Source organism: Gymnodraco acuticeps, unplaced genomic scaffold (genome assembly GCF_902827175.1).
Source record: "Gymnodraco acuticeps unplaced genomic scaffold, fGymAcu1.1, whole genome shotgun sequence".
Lineage (NCBI taxonomy): Eukaryota > Metazoa > Chordata > Actinopteri > Perciformes > Bathydraconidae > Gymnodraco > Gymnodraco acuticeps.
Genome location: NW_022992344.1, coordinates 1,554,827 through 1,569,868, shown reverse-complemented (window position 1 = coordinate 1,569,868; position 15,042 = coordinate 1,554,827). Strand labels below are relative to the sequence as shown.

The 15,042-nt window shown below is 39.5% G+C and overlaps 1 protein-coding gene across 1 annotated transcript in view; it reads left to right on the top strand.

Moving 5' to 3' along the window:
* Positions 1 to 1,731: 1,731 nt before the first annotated feature.
* dnah7 (dynein, axonemal, heavy chain 7) overlaps positions 1,732 to 15,042 on the top strand; it is a 153,894-nt gene continuing 140,583 nt past the window's right edge. Inside the window, exons 1-15 of the mRNA XM_034208741.1 lie at positions 1,732 to 1,920; positions 2,170 to 2,239; positions 2,876 to 3,060; positions 3,514 to 3,589; positions 6,734 to 6,914; positions 7,074 to 7,146; positions 7,959 to 8,084; positions 8,665 to 8,784; positions 9,151 to 9,334; positions 9,493 to 9,672; positions 10,200 to 10,472; positions 11,025 to 11,152; positions 11,510 to 11,588; positions 12,558 to 12,782; positions 12,886 to 13,032. Of these exons, the coding sequence (XP_034064632.1) occupies positions 6,818 to 6,914; positions 7,074 to 7,146; positions 7,959 to 8,084; positions 8,665 to 8,784; positions 9,151 to 9,334; positions 9,493 to 9,672; positions 10,200 to 10,472; positions 11,025 to 11,152; positions 11,510 to 11,588; positions 12,558 to 12,782; positions 12,886 to 13,032 (1,632 nt within the window). The 5' untranslated portion in view covers positions 1,732 to 1,920; positions 2,170 to 2,239; positions 2,876 to 3,060; positions 3,514 to 3,589; positions 6,734 to 6,817. The remainder of the gene's footprint in view (positions 1,921 to 2,169; positions 2,240 to 2,875; positions 3,061 to 3,513; positions 3,590 to 6,733; positions 6,915 to 7,073; positions 7,147 to 7,958; positions 8,085 to 8,664; positions 8,785 to 9,150; positions 9,335 to 9,492; positions 9,673 to 10,199; positions 10,473 to 11,024; positions 11,153 to 11,509; positions 11,589 to 12,557; positions 12,783 to 12,885; positions 13,033 to 15,042) is intronic.

Sequence of the window (15,042 nt, the reverse complement as noted above, 5' to 3'; positions counted from 1 at the left end):
TAATTGCATACTGAAAAGGGTTCCAGCCATGGGCAAATAATGTATTTATCTTAGACAAGACATATACGTGATATCAGTCACAACAAAACAAAGGGGAGAATATACATAGTCAATACACAGTCAGATGATATTATTCATTAAATTAAATTAAATGAACGACATACGCAAAGTTGTTGTGTTGATACATTTGCTTGGTTTCTTTCTTCAAACATAATACATGAGGGTTTAGAGTAATTTGAGCTGGTGAATATGCGATTTTACTTAAAGTCTGATTAGGTCATAAAACAATTGGAGTCAATATTAACAATATTAAATCTATCCTAGTTCTGGGTACAGTGCCAATATTAAATAAATACCATAAATATGTAAAATTCCAAATATGTTTTTAATTAACTCCACCTGGGACTTTCACTGGATAAACGGGTATACTGTAAAGTCGATATCATATATATCATATAGAATATTCATATACATGTATGTTTATATTCTTACTTATTTATAGTCTCAGACCCAAATAGTTGAAACAAATACATTCACTTTTTATTACCATCTGTGGCACACTCCTCACTACATATTAATGGAATCTTCCATCCTCTTCACTGGGCTAACTGCACACCTCAACATTCATGTTACTCACTGAAGGAACAAGTCCTGTTTCTCGCTTGAGGCCAGGAAAAGGCTAGTCACTGTGACCTTTTTACCTGTGCTGGACTATGGTGATTTGATGTATATGAATGCACCTGCCAATTGCCTGGTCAAGTTAGATGCTGCGTATCACAGTGCACTAAGATTTGTGACAAACTGTAAAGCATTAACCCATCACTGTACCCTGAATGCAAGGGCTGGTTTGCTTTCACTAACTGTACGGAGGCTCAGTCACTGGTACATTTTTATATACAAAGCCATGTTAGGGAAACTTCCATCTTATATCTGCTCCCTGATCTCACGGAAAATTGTAAGTGGCTACTGCCTGAGATCGAATGCTGTGGTTTTATTAAATGTGCCAACTGCTAGGACTGTCTTAGGGAAGACAGCTTTTAGATGCGCAGCTCCTCTGTCTTGGAATAGTCTGCAAATTAAATGGAAACTGAACAATCTGGTGCCACTAAATGTTTTTAAAGCTCGGTTGGATGCTAGTCAATCGGAAGCTATTGGTACCTGTTTATGTGGATAATTATATAAATGATGCTGTATGATGTCCTTTTGTTGTTCTATTTATGTTTTGTATGTTTCATGTGGAACTACTTGAGCAGGTCTCCCTTGAAAAAGAGATCAATGATCTCAATGGGATTTATCTGTATAGGCTAAATAAAGGTTTGAAATGAAAAATGAAATGAAGCTCTAATATGAGACTGGAGAACCACACAAAATGGAATACTGAAGCTAAGATATCACAGGGAGCATTTTAGCACAAAACCACGAAGGAAAGTAGATTAAACATTATGACGGCGGAAAACGGTACATGCCTACTTGTTTTAAAAGTTGAGTATAGTAGCACCTGACCTACGCAAGTAAAGACTTTGTTTATACAGTCTGGTAAAGACAGACAAAAACATAATTAACCGTTACATGTAATGTCATGCTCTTAGTTGAAATATTGACATTAATTGAACTGTATCGAGTTCTTGCTTTTGTATGCGTATTATCAAACAAGCACATAATAAATCTGTAACAGACATATATTTGTGTGTGTAACTGCCTACAGTCTATGGTAACTGCCGGGGACAAAAAGTTCACGCGAGTCTGCGCGTGTGTTCACCGTTGCTTGCTTAGCAACGGTCCTAGCAACAGCACAAGGTGTTTCGTTAGAGAGCTAGCGTTAGCTCATGATAACTTTGCACAGGTACCAAGATGAGTTCAGCCAAAAAGAAGCCAAATATAGCTGAGGGTCTTGCGTTCCTACCACCAGCTCTACCTCAGGTACGTTTATAGAGCACTAAGTGAACTGTTGTGACCTCGTTTTGAAAGGTGTTTCAGTGTATTAACGCTGCGACTTCTAACTGACGTTATTAAAGTTAGCTCAGCTGGTCGTGACACTAATACAATAGTACATTTTTTTTTACCACTTTTAAATTGAAACTTCCTCTGTTAAAAAAAATTCTGTTCCGAAAACCTGAAATTATTTGACTCAAACCTACACCAACCTAAATTGTTAACCCCATTGTCCAGCTCCACAGAAAACAGCCGTGGATAGATACAAAACCTTCATTTTCGCCGTATCCCCCACTCAAGCGGAAACGTGAGTCCAATGTTTAAAGCCTGAGTTTGTAATACTTTTCAGACACATACAAAATACTTATAGTTTTATGACAACTTAAACATCAGATACATTATCACATTTTCCTAATTACTTTTGCATTTTATACTTTTATAACTAACGAACTAACAAGTAGGCCTACACATTTTACATCATTTGACATCTTAGAGGTACGTTTTGAACTTTTTACTCAATTACATTGATTTAATACCTTTAATTACTAGTAACGTTGCAGATAAAGATCACTCATATAACATTTTATCAGCATATATGCATTTAGTAAATTCTCAAGCTACTCAGCCATACAACATTGAATTACAGTAGAAAATAAATAAAATCATATATAATGAAACATGATTTTGAAATAAACCATTCTGCATAACAACTTTTGGTACCTCATTTGTATTCATTTCAATGCCAAAACGTTGACTTGTAACAGAGCTTTTTTTCAATTAGTGTTGTAAGTCTTACTCAAAATAAAAATCTGAGTATTAGTCTTTTAATTTGTTTTGTAAAGCACTTTGAATTGTCGTGTACAGAAAAGTGCTATATAAATAAACTTGCCTTGCCTTATTCCATCACTGATTTTTCTGTTGGCCCTGTGTGTGCTGCCTGCAGGAGTTGGTCTGACTAAAGGGAGTGCACAGTAGACCGGTTCAGAGTCAGGGCACAGGTCAGAACGATCTCGAGAGCAGAACAGCAGATCAGTTCAACAGAACCTCCAAGCACTGCATCAGTACCCATACAGAACTCATTAATGAAAAGGGCAAGATTCTCCGGGAAACTCTGGTTAAATTCATATGGTGAGTTCCTTTATTTTTTATAAAACTTTATTTTACGTCTCCCATGTCATTTCCAATAATGTATTTATACATCTCTAATTCAGTGTCACTCACCTCTGATGTATGTTATAGGACATTTATAACTAACTATTTTAAAAGATATGGATTTAGAATTGTATTTTTGATGTGTTTTACCTATACTCTTTGTAAAGATATGACCTTATATTCTGAGCAAACTTCATATGCTAATGAAATAATCAGATAAATAAAAAAATAAAATAAATACGTGTCTATAATTTATCTCTATCAAATAAAAGTATATACAGAATAAGTTGGTATCTACTATAATGGACCAATCTACTACTAGAAAGGCAACTCTGTACTGTTAATCACCACTGCTACGTATATTACATTATTACAGATAGGAAATTGTGTACAAAAACTGTTAAATGCCGTGGCTCCCATTTCTTTAAGCTTGCAAGAAAAAGAGGACAGCCCCGCGCCAACATTTGGCTCCTCCAAATCCACAACAAAGAGAAATCGTGGAAAGGTGAATAGCTACCATACTTGATATGCCATATAATACATAACAAGCTCTCTTTGTTGTATGTGTGACATAATGAAGAAGTTGCGCCCGTCATTGTTTTATACTTCTCAAGACACTTGATATGGTAGCCTTTTATCACTGTTTTGTTTTGTTGGTCTCAATGGTTGCAGTTGCTAGGTCTGTTTCGTTCTTCGTGCAGTCTTCTTTCTCTTTACCTAAAAAACACGTACATATCTTTTGATGTTTTGGAAAATTCTTGTACTAAGGTCAAAGCATTGAAACTTTTTACTTGTATGTACTTTTTCCGCATTTGTATAGTTATACACTGAACAAAAATATAAATGCAACACTTTTGTTTTTGCTCCCATTTTTTACGAGATGAATTCAAAGATCTAAAACATTTTCTATATACACAAAATAACCATTTATCTCAAATATTGTTCACAAATCTGAAAAAATCTGTGATAGTGAGCACTTCTCCTTTGCCGAGATAATCCATCCCACCTCACAGGTGTGGCATATCAAGATGCTGATTAGACAGCATGATTATTGCACAGGTGTGCCTTAGGCTGGCCACAATAAAAGGCCACTCTGAAACGTGCAGTTTTGCTTTATTGGGGGGGGTCTGGGGGGGTCCGAAAACCAGTCAGTATCTGGTGTGACCACCATTTGCCTCACGCAGTGCAACACATCTCCTTCGCATAGAGTTGATCAGGTTGTTGATTGTGGCCTGTGGAATGTTGGTCCACTCCTCTTCAATGGCTGTGCCAAGTTGCTGGATATTGGCAGGAACTGGAACACGCTGTCGTATACGCCGATCCAGAGCATCCCAAACATGCTCAATGGGTGACATGTCCGGTGAGTATGCTGGCCATGCAAGAACTGGGATGTTTTCAGCCTCCAGGAATTGTGTACAGATCCTTGCAACATGGGGCCGTGCATTATCATGCTGCAACATGAGGTGATGGTCGTGGATGAATGGCACAACAATGGGCCTCAGGATCTCGTCACGGTATCTCTGTGCATTCACAATGCCATCAATAAAATGCACCTGTGTTCGTCGTCCATAACCAGTGTTGGGACTAACGCGTTACAAGTAACGCGTTACTGTAACGCCGTTATTTTTTGGCAGTAACTATACTCTGACGCATTACTTTTTAAATGCAGTAACTCAGTTACCGTTACTACATGGTGCGTTACTCCGTTAGTTTTTTGTATATAGTCAACAGCCAGGCGAACAGAGATGAGAACTGTACTTAAGTACAGTACTTGAGTAAATGTACTTAGATACTTCCTGTGTCACATGCGGAGACGGGCTGTGGGCTTTGTGTTGTTTACTAACAAGACTATCATGGCGGCGGCGGAGCTCAAGTCTAGTTTCTCCACCTGGAGATATTCTCACTATTTCACTTTTGTCGAGCACAAAGAAAAGAAAGTTTCTGTTAAATGTAAGTTGTGTCTTGGCGGGTCAAAGATCCTATCTACTGCCCAAACCAGTCATTCAAATCTCTTAAAACATCTGCAAAAACAACATGCTGGGACGAAGCTAGTAGCTAAGACCACAGAGACTCAGCCGACGCCACTCCACCTCCACCTAAGCAACAGCGGCTGGATTTTAACCAAGGGACTGCTAGCCAGGGAAAAGTCGATAAAGCCATTGCACGGTATGTTGTAGAACACATGCAGGCTATTGCTACAGTGGAGTCACCCGCTTTCAGGGAGCTAGTTAGCATGATAGCATGTCCGGGCGGCACACGGCATATGGGACGGAACACTTTTTCCAACTACCTGGAGAAAAAATATACAAAAATGGAAAGCCAGCTAATATCGATGCAATCCAGATTGCATATAATGCATGTCAAGTTGATCAACAGATTGTATTATTCTCCAATGCAATGACAGTACTGAAATTAAGGCTATACGGGCATTAATGGGAGACCTTTTGCAAACGAACGAAAACGTTACTTTTCACAGTAACGCACTACTTTTTGGTTTAAGTAACTAGTAAGGTAACTGCGTTACTTTTGAAATGAAGTAACTAGTAATGGTAACTAGTTACTGGTTTTCAGTAACTAGCACAACACTGTCCATAACATACGCCTGCCCATACCATAACCCCACCACCACCATGGGCCACTCGATTCACAACATTGACATCAGAAAACCGCTCACCCACACGACGCCACACACGCTGTCTGCCATCTGCCCTGAACAGTGAAAACCGGGATTCATCCGTGAAGAGAACACCTCTCCAACGTGCCAGACGCCATCGAATGTGAGCATTTGCCCACTCAAGTCGGTTACGACGACGAGCCGGAGTCAGGTCGAGACCCCGATGAGGACGACGAGCATGCAGATGAGCTTCCCTGAGACGGTTTCTGACAGTTTGTGCAGAAATTCTTTGGTTATGCAAACCGATTGTTGCAGCAGCTGTCCGAGTGGCTGGTCTCAGACGATCTTGGAGGTGAACATGCTGGATGTGGAGGTCCTGGGCTGGTGTGGTTACACGTGGTCTGCGGTTGTGAGGCCGGTTGGATGTACTGCCTAATTCTCTGAAACGCCTTTGGAGACGGCTTATGGTAGAGAAATGAACATTCAATTCACGGGCAACAGCTCTGGTGGACATTCCTGCTGTCAGCATGCCAATTGCACGCTCCCTCAAAACTTGCGACATCTGTGGCATTGTGTTGTGTGATAAAACTGAACATTTCAGAGTGGCCTTTTATTGTGGCCAGCCTAAGGCACACCTGTGCAATAATCATGCTGTCTAATCAGCATCTTGATAAGCCAAAGGAGAAGTGCTCACTATCACAGATTTTTTCAGATTTGTGAACAATATTTGAAATAAATGGTTATTTTGTGTATATAGAAAATGTTTTAGATCTTTGAGTTTATCTCATGAAAAATGGGAACAAAAACAAAAGTGTTGCATTTATATTTTTGTTCAGTGTAGTTGCAGTATAAACCAGTAAACACTCAATAGAAATAATGATTTTGATGAGTTTCACAGCATTGGCCTTTGGAAAATAAATATCTACAAACAACATTTTTATTAATTCTGTAATCAGCACTTACAGTACACCAACATGTTTTTAATGTGTGTTAGGCATTGTTTGTTTGAAATGTCCTAAAAATGTATCTCGTCAGGGATATGATAACTACATCCAGAAGGGGATAGACCTGGAAGATGTGTCTCCTCTGGAGGACTCTTGGCTGGAGAGCATTCAGGAAATGATACCATGCCACCTGCAGAGCCTGAGCACACCTTTTCATCTGCTGGTCGACGAGATCAGGGAGGAATACCTGCTCAGCGTCAAGGAAGCAATCGGTATTTTAAGTACATTTAATATCAACCTTTGCAATTTTGTTAACATTTGGCCCAAAAATTCTTAATGGCTGAATTCATACAAATTAAATTGTTATGCATAAAACAGTGGTGATAAATTATTTGTTGATGTTTGTTTTAATGTATTTTTTTTTATTGCAGTGAAATATATATTTGGAGATTCAGGGGACAGGGATGAAGACCAAGTGAAAGATCTGCCCCCTCACAGGCTTGAGTAAGTCTGCAGGAAGTGACTGAGAATGCTTCATGTGTATCTTGTGAGAAGTATAAAGTGACTCCCCTTACTCATACTGTGGAGCATCAGACCCGGCGGCGCCAGAGCAACATCTGCAAAGAAGGCATGTTGTTTTCATGGGAGGGCCCAAAGAAATGTCATGTGGGGGGCAGCACAAATTAAATATCAGTAAGACAGCATGGCTAACAGCATTGCTTGAAGACGCGCGCCTCTCGCAAGTATGCACAAATAAACAGCAACTTACAAACCACCTTTGGAACCACGCATTGTTTGGGAGGCAGCACAAACACAGGTAAACCACATGTGCCTAAATTCACATCAAAAATAATCACAGCAACAGCTTTGCGTGGCCTTACACTTGACCAACCACTGACTACAGCAGCAATGAAATCTACAGTTCACGGTACAGAGCGACAACACGTTATGCACTAAACAGCACTAAACCTTTTTTATGTCCTTTTTTGGCCTAAAACAAAATAAGCAGGCTACAGATTCCAAACTCAGAAGAACTCCGGAATGTTTTGGATTGACTTATAATATAGATCGTAGCATTAAAGTCCAAAGATGGGAAAATATGTCAAAGGTAGGACCTTGCCCTACCTGGCCCCCCACGGCGCCTGGCCTGTGTTGCATGGATCATATGAGGGTGCCAAATAGAGATTACTTGTATTTCTCTGTGCATATAAAATCTGGGTTTTAATAATAAGTGACTTGTAGCTTTAAAAATGATTGAATACAATATAATGCAAGAGTTCAAAATAAATGTCGCTTGTGTTATCTTTCACTGTTAGACTGGAGGTTTTGGAAAAACCATGGAACAAAACCTTTGTCCTTGCACGAAAGAAGATGGGGAATAAGCTTCACTCCATCAACCCCACTATGCTGAATGTGCTTTACATTTGGCATGCATTTTACAAGTAAGTATGCTATAATACTTTTCTAACTTTTGTCCCAAAAAAGAAATTGGGTTGAAATTATTTTTAATGGGATTGAAATCCTAGGTTCCGAGTGAGTTTGATAGACATTGGTCACACAAATATTTCTAAAAAGTGTCAAAAAACTATTATGTGCGATATATGTATTTTATTTTGCAATACTTCATTACAAAGTAAGACACTTTGTGTGACAAGTAAACATCAGTATGTGAACCACATTGTGTAAGAGTAAATGCAACTTTTGTACTTTTATGTCAAGCTATTATTCATTATTGAATGTTACTGTAAATTCTACACATCAAATTGTAATTGTATTTATATTAAAACACCAAAGCCCTTGGTCTGCTGAAAATGAAACCGCAGTTAATACAAAACATATTTGCATGAATCATTTCCTGTTTTAATGGGGAAGAGTTTTCCTGTTTTCTTAGTTTCTTGAAATTGTATCCAGTCCAGTTTTTCTACAGTTAGCAATGTTTTGTAAATATATATTTGTTGCTATTCTAAACTAGATTATTGCTGAAGTAAATAAGTGTTTGCTTATCATCTGACCTGCTTGCAGACATTTACGCCTGATAGATGTAGAGGAGTTCCACAGGAGAGAGGAGTCCATGGAGCTCTCTGTGTTTCAGCAAATTGTCAACAGACAAATTGACAATGCCAGAGAAGTCCTCCTCAAAAAGTGAGTCCACATAATTACTTCACTCCAACATACTGTACCTGTACTCAGTTAAAAATAATCAGGAGTCATTTGGAACAAAGGAGAGAAACAATCAACTTTTAAAGGCAATACAAATTAGAAAACCGATACATTGTATTTCTGTTTGACAGCTCTATAAGCTGGGACATCTTTTTAGCTGCCATCCATAAAGTATTAGTATTTTGTAGAAACCTCGAGTCGCAGCCATATGAAGCTTTCACATCAGAGAATACGCTGACATTTGGGACTAAGCTCCTTTCAATTTCCGTTCAAGTCTTCTGTATTCACATTTTTAAGATGCATAATAACACATCATCTGAATCTGGATTTTGCTGTTTTCTTCACCAGCTGGGTTCCCGAAGTGCACAACATTTTCTACCAGGGGTGCAGGTCCCAGCTGGTGCCTGCCTCCAGCAACATGCCCAAACTGCTGTCTTTCTTCAACTGTGCGGCTACACTGATGACAATGCAGCTGCAGAGCCTTGCAATAGACTCCATGAGGGACTATACACGGCTCATTTCCCAAGACCCGGTAGGAGAAGGCTAAGCAATTTCCAGCAAATACAATTTGAAAAAAGTTGAAGTTACTTCCCTGAAAGAAACATAATTGTATTTGATTTTGTCCTACATGAAATGAAGACACTAAAATCTTTTTTTCACCTTGTTTTGGTTTGGTCCACCCCCTCTTAGAAGTCAGAGCGGGCCTATGAGCACACAGGCTTTGTGCTGCATCTGATCCTGGAGGACGGAGACATCAAGTTCGAGCCTGAACTCAAACAGTACGAGGAGGCCCTCCTTAACGTCTATCAGCTCATGCTCAGGCCTATCAACATGGTACCACGAGTAGAAACCAAACTCTACTTTGAGTGGGTAAGATAAACAGTGTTTGTGTGTGTGGTATACACTCAGTAGCATTGCCAGTATATTATGTACATCGAGCTAAAACTGAAAAAAGTACTGCAATAGCTCCTACATTTATAGGGTTATAATGTTAAGTCTATTTGGGATCATTTTGTAGGCTGATCACAGATAATTCCATTTTGTTTAATTTGATTTGATTTTATAATATTGGGTGGACAACATTTCTTTTTTTTAAATATTATTTTTCCAACTTTATTTAATTGTTCTTGTTTGTATTGTGCCTTTGCTGTAACAATGTACATTTAATAAAGGATCTCTGATTTCTGGATAGAAACCCCTGTGATTACAATGCTGTACAGTTGAACAGCACCACCGAGTGGATTTTGCTCTAAAACAAGAAAAAACTCATTATATATCAATAGTGCCTTAGCAATAAGTAGCACATTGTGAATGATTTTAATCGCTTGAAGTGGTTGTTCTTTTCTTGTCATGTTGTCAGGATCTCTTATTCTGTGAACCATTCTTGTTTGTTCCAGCAAAGCTCCCAGTGTGGAAGCACTCTAAAGCCCATCATCCTGCCGGAGATCCTGGAGGCGCAGCGGGAAGAGGTGCTCCGTGTTTTCCTGGCTGAGTGTGTCAGGCCAAAGGAGTATGTCCATGAGTATGATAAATACTCCCCGCTGGTTTCCAGGCAGGCAGAGGAGGATGTGGAGCAGTTCCTCAGTGAGCAGCACTCCTTCCAGGACATCATGGCAGAGGTGGTCCACTATCAGCAGCTCGCTGACCAGATCCAGTACACATCGTGCCAGGTACTTGGTCAGGAATGTGGCAATAGGTGTATGCAAAAAAACAAAACCTAAAGGGACACAGCACATTTGGAAATAATGCTAAAAAAATGCTTGGTTAAGGTACAAAAGTGAGCGTAAATAAAAATACGAATTAGAAAAGTAATGGATGAAAACAAGAATTCGTTTGCATTCCCTGTTGCCGATTTTTTCTGTATATTCCTTTTAAACTAGCTTAACATTTATACGGAAAAATGTGATGGCTAATGCGATGGCTAATATAAGTTATATGGCTAATAAAAGTTATTAGCCATCACATTTTATTATATAAAACTGTTAGCTTTTCGTAAAATCCAATGAAACTTAAAAAGTACAAATATTTCCGAGAGTAAAATGTTGAGGGACATTAATGAGGTTGCTACTTTTTCTCCCTCTCATTCCTCCCTTTCTGATATTTACCCTAATGCCTGAACAATTTGAATTTGCAATCTCAAATGCAACAAACTTTAGATATTGAAATTTATATATTTTTTAAATGACGTTAATTGTGTTACTGACAAATACTTTGGGTTATAGGTGGTGCGCCTCGGCATGTTTGAGGTTCAGTCCCAGAAGCTCATCCACTCTCTCGTCAAGCGTGCTGAGGAGCTCCAGCAGAAAATGGTCACTCGCATGCTGCAGGACCATCAGGGGATCAACAAGAAGTCAGTTAGTGTGCTGTTTAACTGAAGCTTTTTCACAATAGATCCACGCCAAAAGAAATCCAAATGCAGCTCAAGCAAGTTATTGTTTTTGATCAAAGTTGACAAGGACATATATCAGTTTCTGCTTGACATACATTCCTGACCTTTACATAGAGAATCTTTAGAGTTTAGACATTAGTTGGCCAATGGGGTGCCTCGAAATATACATCGTGCTCATCCTTTTAAAACCTAGTGTTGGCTGCTGTCTTGTTCTCTTTCCCAGTGGTGCATCTGCTCCAAGCAGTGCCATAATTAGATGGTAAGTTTGTGAAACTCTTCGTATATATGTCACTGAATTAATGCTCTCTCCCCTCACAGGCTCTGTAATGAATTTGAGAATATGGCAGAGAAGGCACTGAGCACACCCAATGACACGCAGGAGCTGATGGAGCTTAAGGTAACTAACTAACAACCTGAAATTCTTGTCACACAGACTAGCTTGTTGCAGTATTTTCCAGTGTCTACAATTGTCCCTCAAACTAAGCAGTTAGATGTGGTCCAATAACAGACAAAGTATCAAGCATAAACTGTTTTGCTACATAGGACTATGTCCTGACACTGACTCTATACTGTAACTCATCTCATGCGTTACATTTACACACAATATTTGAGCAAATATTATTTCATACTGTGAACCTTCCACATTCCTCTATATATTCTGTACATTTCTGCACAATGCTACCTCTTTAAAGACTCCCTATAATGCTTTTAGGGGGTTCTCTTTCCTGTAGTGTGTTATAAAGGTTTTTGCTAATGTAAAAGGCTAAACATCCAAAAGTTCACGCCCGCTTCTCTTCCACAATTGGACTTGTTTGTTTGTATGCCACCCACGCTTCTATTGGCTAGTGTTCCATCACATTGTAAGAGATAGGCTAAGGGACGGGACATTTCTATGCTGTTGACTACAACAGAGCCGACCAGCTAACCAATCAGAGCAGACTGGGCTCTGGTTTCAGACAGAGGGTGAAAAGAGGTGCTGCAGCACAGGCAGTATGAGAAAATAAAGAGCTTTTTGAACATTAAAGCATGGAGACATGTCACAGGAGAGACACTACATACTAATATGAACCTGAAAATGAGCATAAAATGGCCCCTTTATAACTGCTCAGTATTTATCATGTTTTTTGTGTATTAATATTTATTGTAAACTACTTTTTATTTTGTTATAATAAAGTTGTTTTTGGTATAATATAATAGTTTTTACAATATGTATTTGTTATCTATATTTGCTCCTTTTTACAACTTAATTCCTTTAACTGTGTTTATTTTTACACCATTATCCACCAACACAAATTCCTTATATGTTTAAACCTGATTCTGTCGTACTATATCTGGGTTTTATTGTTTTCCTGTACCCCCATCCCAGGCCTATATGTATAAAGTGCAGACTGCAGAGCTGCCTCTGTTAGAGCAAAGGTTGACCGACTCCAACACACAACTGTGTTTCCTCATGGACTTTATCACCCTCTCACCATCGGACATGGAGCTCAACACACAGACCATCCAATGGCTTCAGCGTATGCCATCCATCATTAGGGAACACCGGCAGATCCTCGCTGAAAAGACAGCGCAATATCAGAGTGGCCTTGAGGTCTGATTCTCTACTATATCTATCTAAATATTCATCTGTTGGTTGTATTTCTTTATCATTTTTGGAATAATTCCTAGAGGACATTTTCTGTATGTGCATTCAGATGTGCCGCCAGCACTTTCGAGAAGAACTGGAGAGCTACAGCGCACAGGTGGAGGAGTTCACCACCTTCAGTGATCTGACGGATCTCAACAAGTATTTGAAGAAAGCCCAGGCCCTCAATGCTAAACTGGAGTCAGCCCTGGAAAAGGTACACTAGAACAGGGCTGGCCAAAATAACTGTGCCAACGGGGGGGGGGGGGGGGGGGGGGGGGGGGGGTCTATGCACACGTTATTATTAATAATAGTAATACAAATAACAGTGTTTCACATACATCGACATACAAACCCCACAGATCCTCAACTCCGGCGTGTCTCACTCATTAAGGCGAGACACGGCAGGCAAAAACATCGTTTTTCATGCACAAGTCAATTTTGACATTTTGTTTCTATAACATGTTTTCTTTCATTTTTGGAAGGAAAATGTACAAAATACACATTTAGGTGTTTATTTTACTATAGTTTGTCTATTTGCGTCTGTAGGTTTCTCCTAAATTCACCAAAAATTAGCATTCTAACGTAACATAAAGTGCAGCGACCGCTGTTTGCACCATGTAATCACAGGTATCGTTTAAAGCTCCGTCTCTCCTGCACAATCTCATCGGATCCAAATTTATTTGATTTATTTAGCCTTTATTTATACAGGTGTAACATCTCATTGGAACACAAGGTCTCATTTTCAAGAGAGACCTGTTCAGTGGTAACACGTCACTACCACACAAAGTTACAGACACTAAACACAGAGGCACCACTAAAATACAACATCGTAAAAAAGTAGTCATTGAAATCCATATACAGCAGTCAGATATAGCAGGTGCAAACACCCACAGATGATTTCTCCAGCTTTTTTAAAATGAGTTTAAAATCCGTGATGGGTATCAAACTGGTCAGCTTAAGTTCCTGCTGAAGTGTGTTCCAGGTCGAGGGGGCAGAGTACGATATGGCTTTTTTCCCAAGCACCGTGCGTACTGAGGGGACGGACAGAGTGATGTAATGTTGAGATGGTAGTCTATAGCTGTACTGTTTGTGTGATATGTAAGTGGATATGTAGAGGGGCAGCAGTCCAAGCATAGCGGTATAGATGAGTTTGTACCAGTGCAGTGATCTGCGCATAATGATGTCCAGTTGACTAAAGAGTACAGTTTATAGTTGACAGTTTACAGTTGGTTATGAACCTCAGAGCCCCATGGTAGACAGCGTCCAGCAGATGAAGGGAGTGAGCCGAGGCGTTCATGTACACAACATCCCCGTAGTCCAAGAGCGGCAAAAATGTGGCAGCTACAAGCCATTTGAAGCAGAGATTTTCATCTATAGTGATGCCTAAGTATCTGTAGGTGTTAACAGCTTCAATGGGGTTATGCTGTGCAGATATGATGCAGTTGGTAACTTTTTCTTATTGGAAAACAACATGACTTTTGTCTTATCTGAATTTAACACCAACCTAAGGTGGAACAGATGTGACTGAAAAGTGTCAAAAGCAGACTGCAGACGTTCAAATGCAAGGGCAACAGTGCTAGCACAACATCATCTGCATATAGATGTACAGAGGCATCAATACTTTGACCCACATCATTTATATAAATAGTAAAAAGGGTCGGTCCCAAGACCGAACCTTGAGGAACACCTCTGGGCACATTAAGACAGCTGGAGGAGAGACCGCTGAATTTTACACATTGCTTGCGATTTGAAAGATAGTTTGAAAACCAACCAACAGCTTGGTCAGACAGGCCTATATGAGATAGCTTCTGGCATAGAATGCCATGGTCCACAGTATCAAATGCCTTGGATAAGTCTATGAAAAGGGCAGCACAGTAGCTCTTTGCATCCAAGCCTTCAACAATGTCATTCACTACTTTCAAAGCAGCCGTTACTGTACTGTGCTGCTTCCTAAAGCCTGACTGGGGAGGGGATAGAATGTTGTTCAAGCTTACATATTCTTTGATTTGATCATTCACCAGCCTTTCAAGTACTTTAGCTAACATAGAGAGCTTGGAAATTGGTCTGTAATTATTCATCACCATGGGATCACCACCTTTCAATAAGGGGAAAACATTTGCAGTTTTCCAAACATCTGGAATGACATTGTTTGTTATAAAAGGATTAAAAACATGATACAGTGGTTTGGCTATAATATCTGCAGCTAGCCGTAAGAAATAAGGGG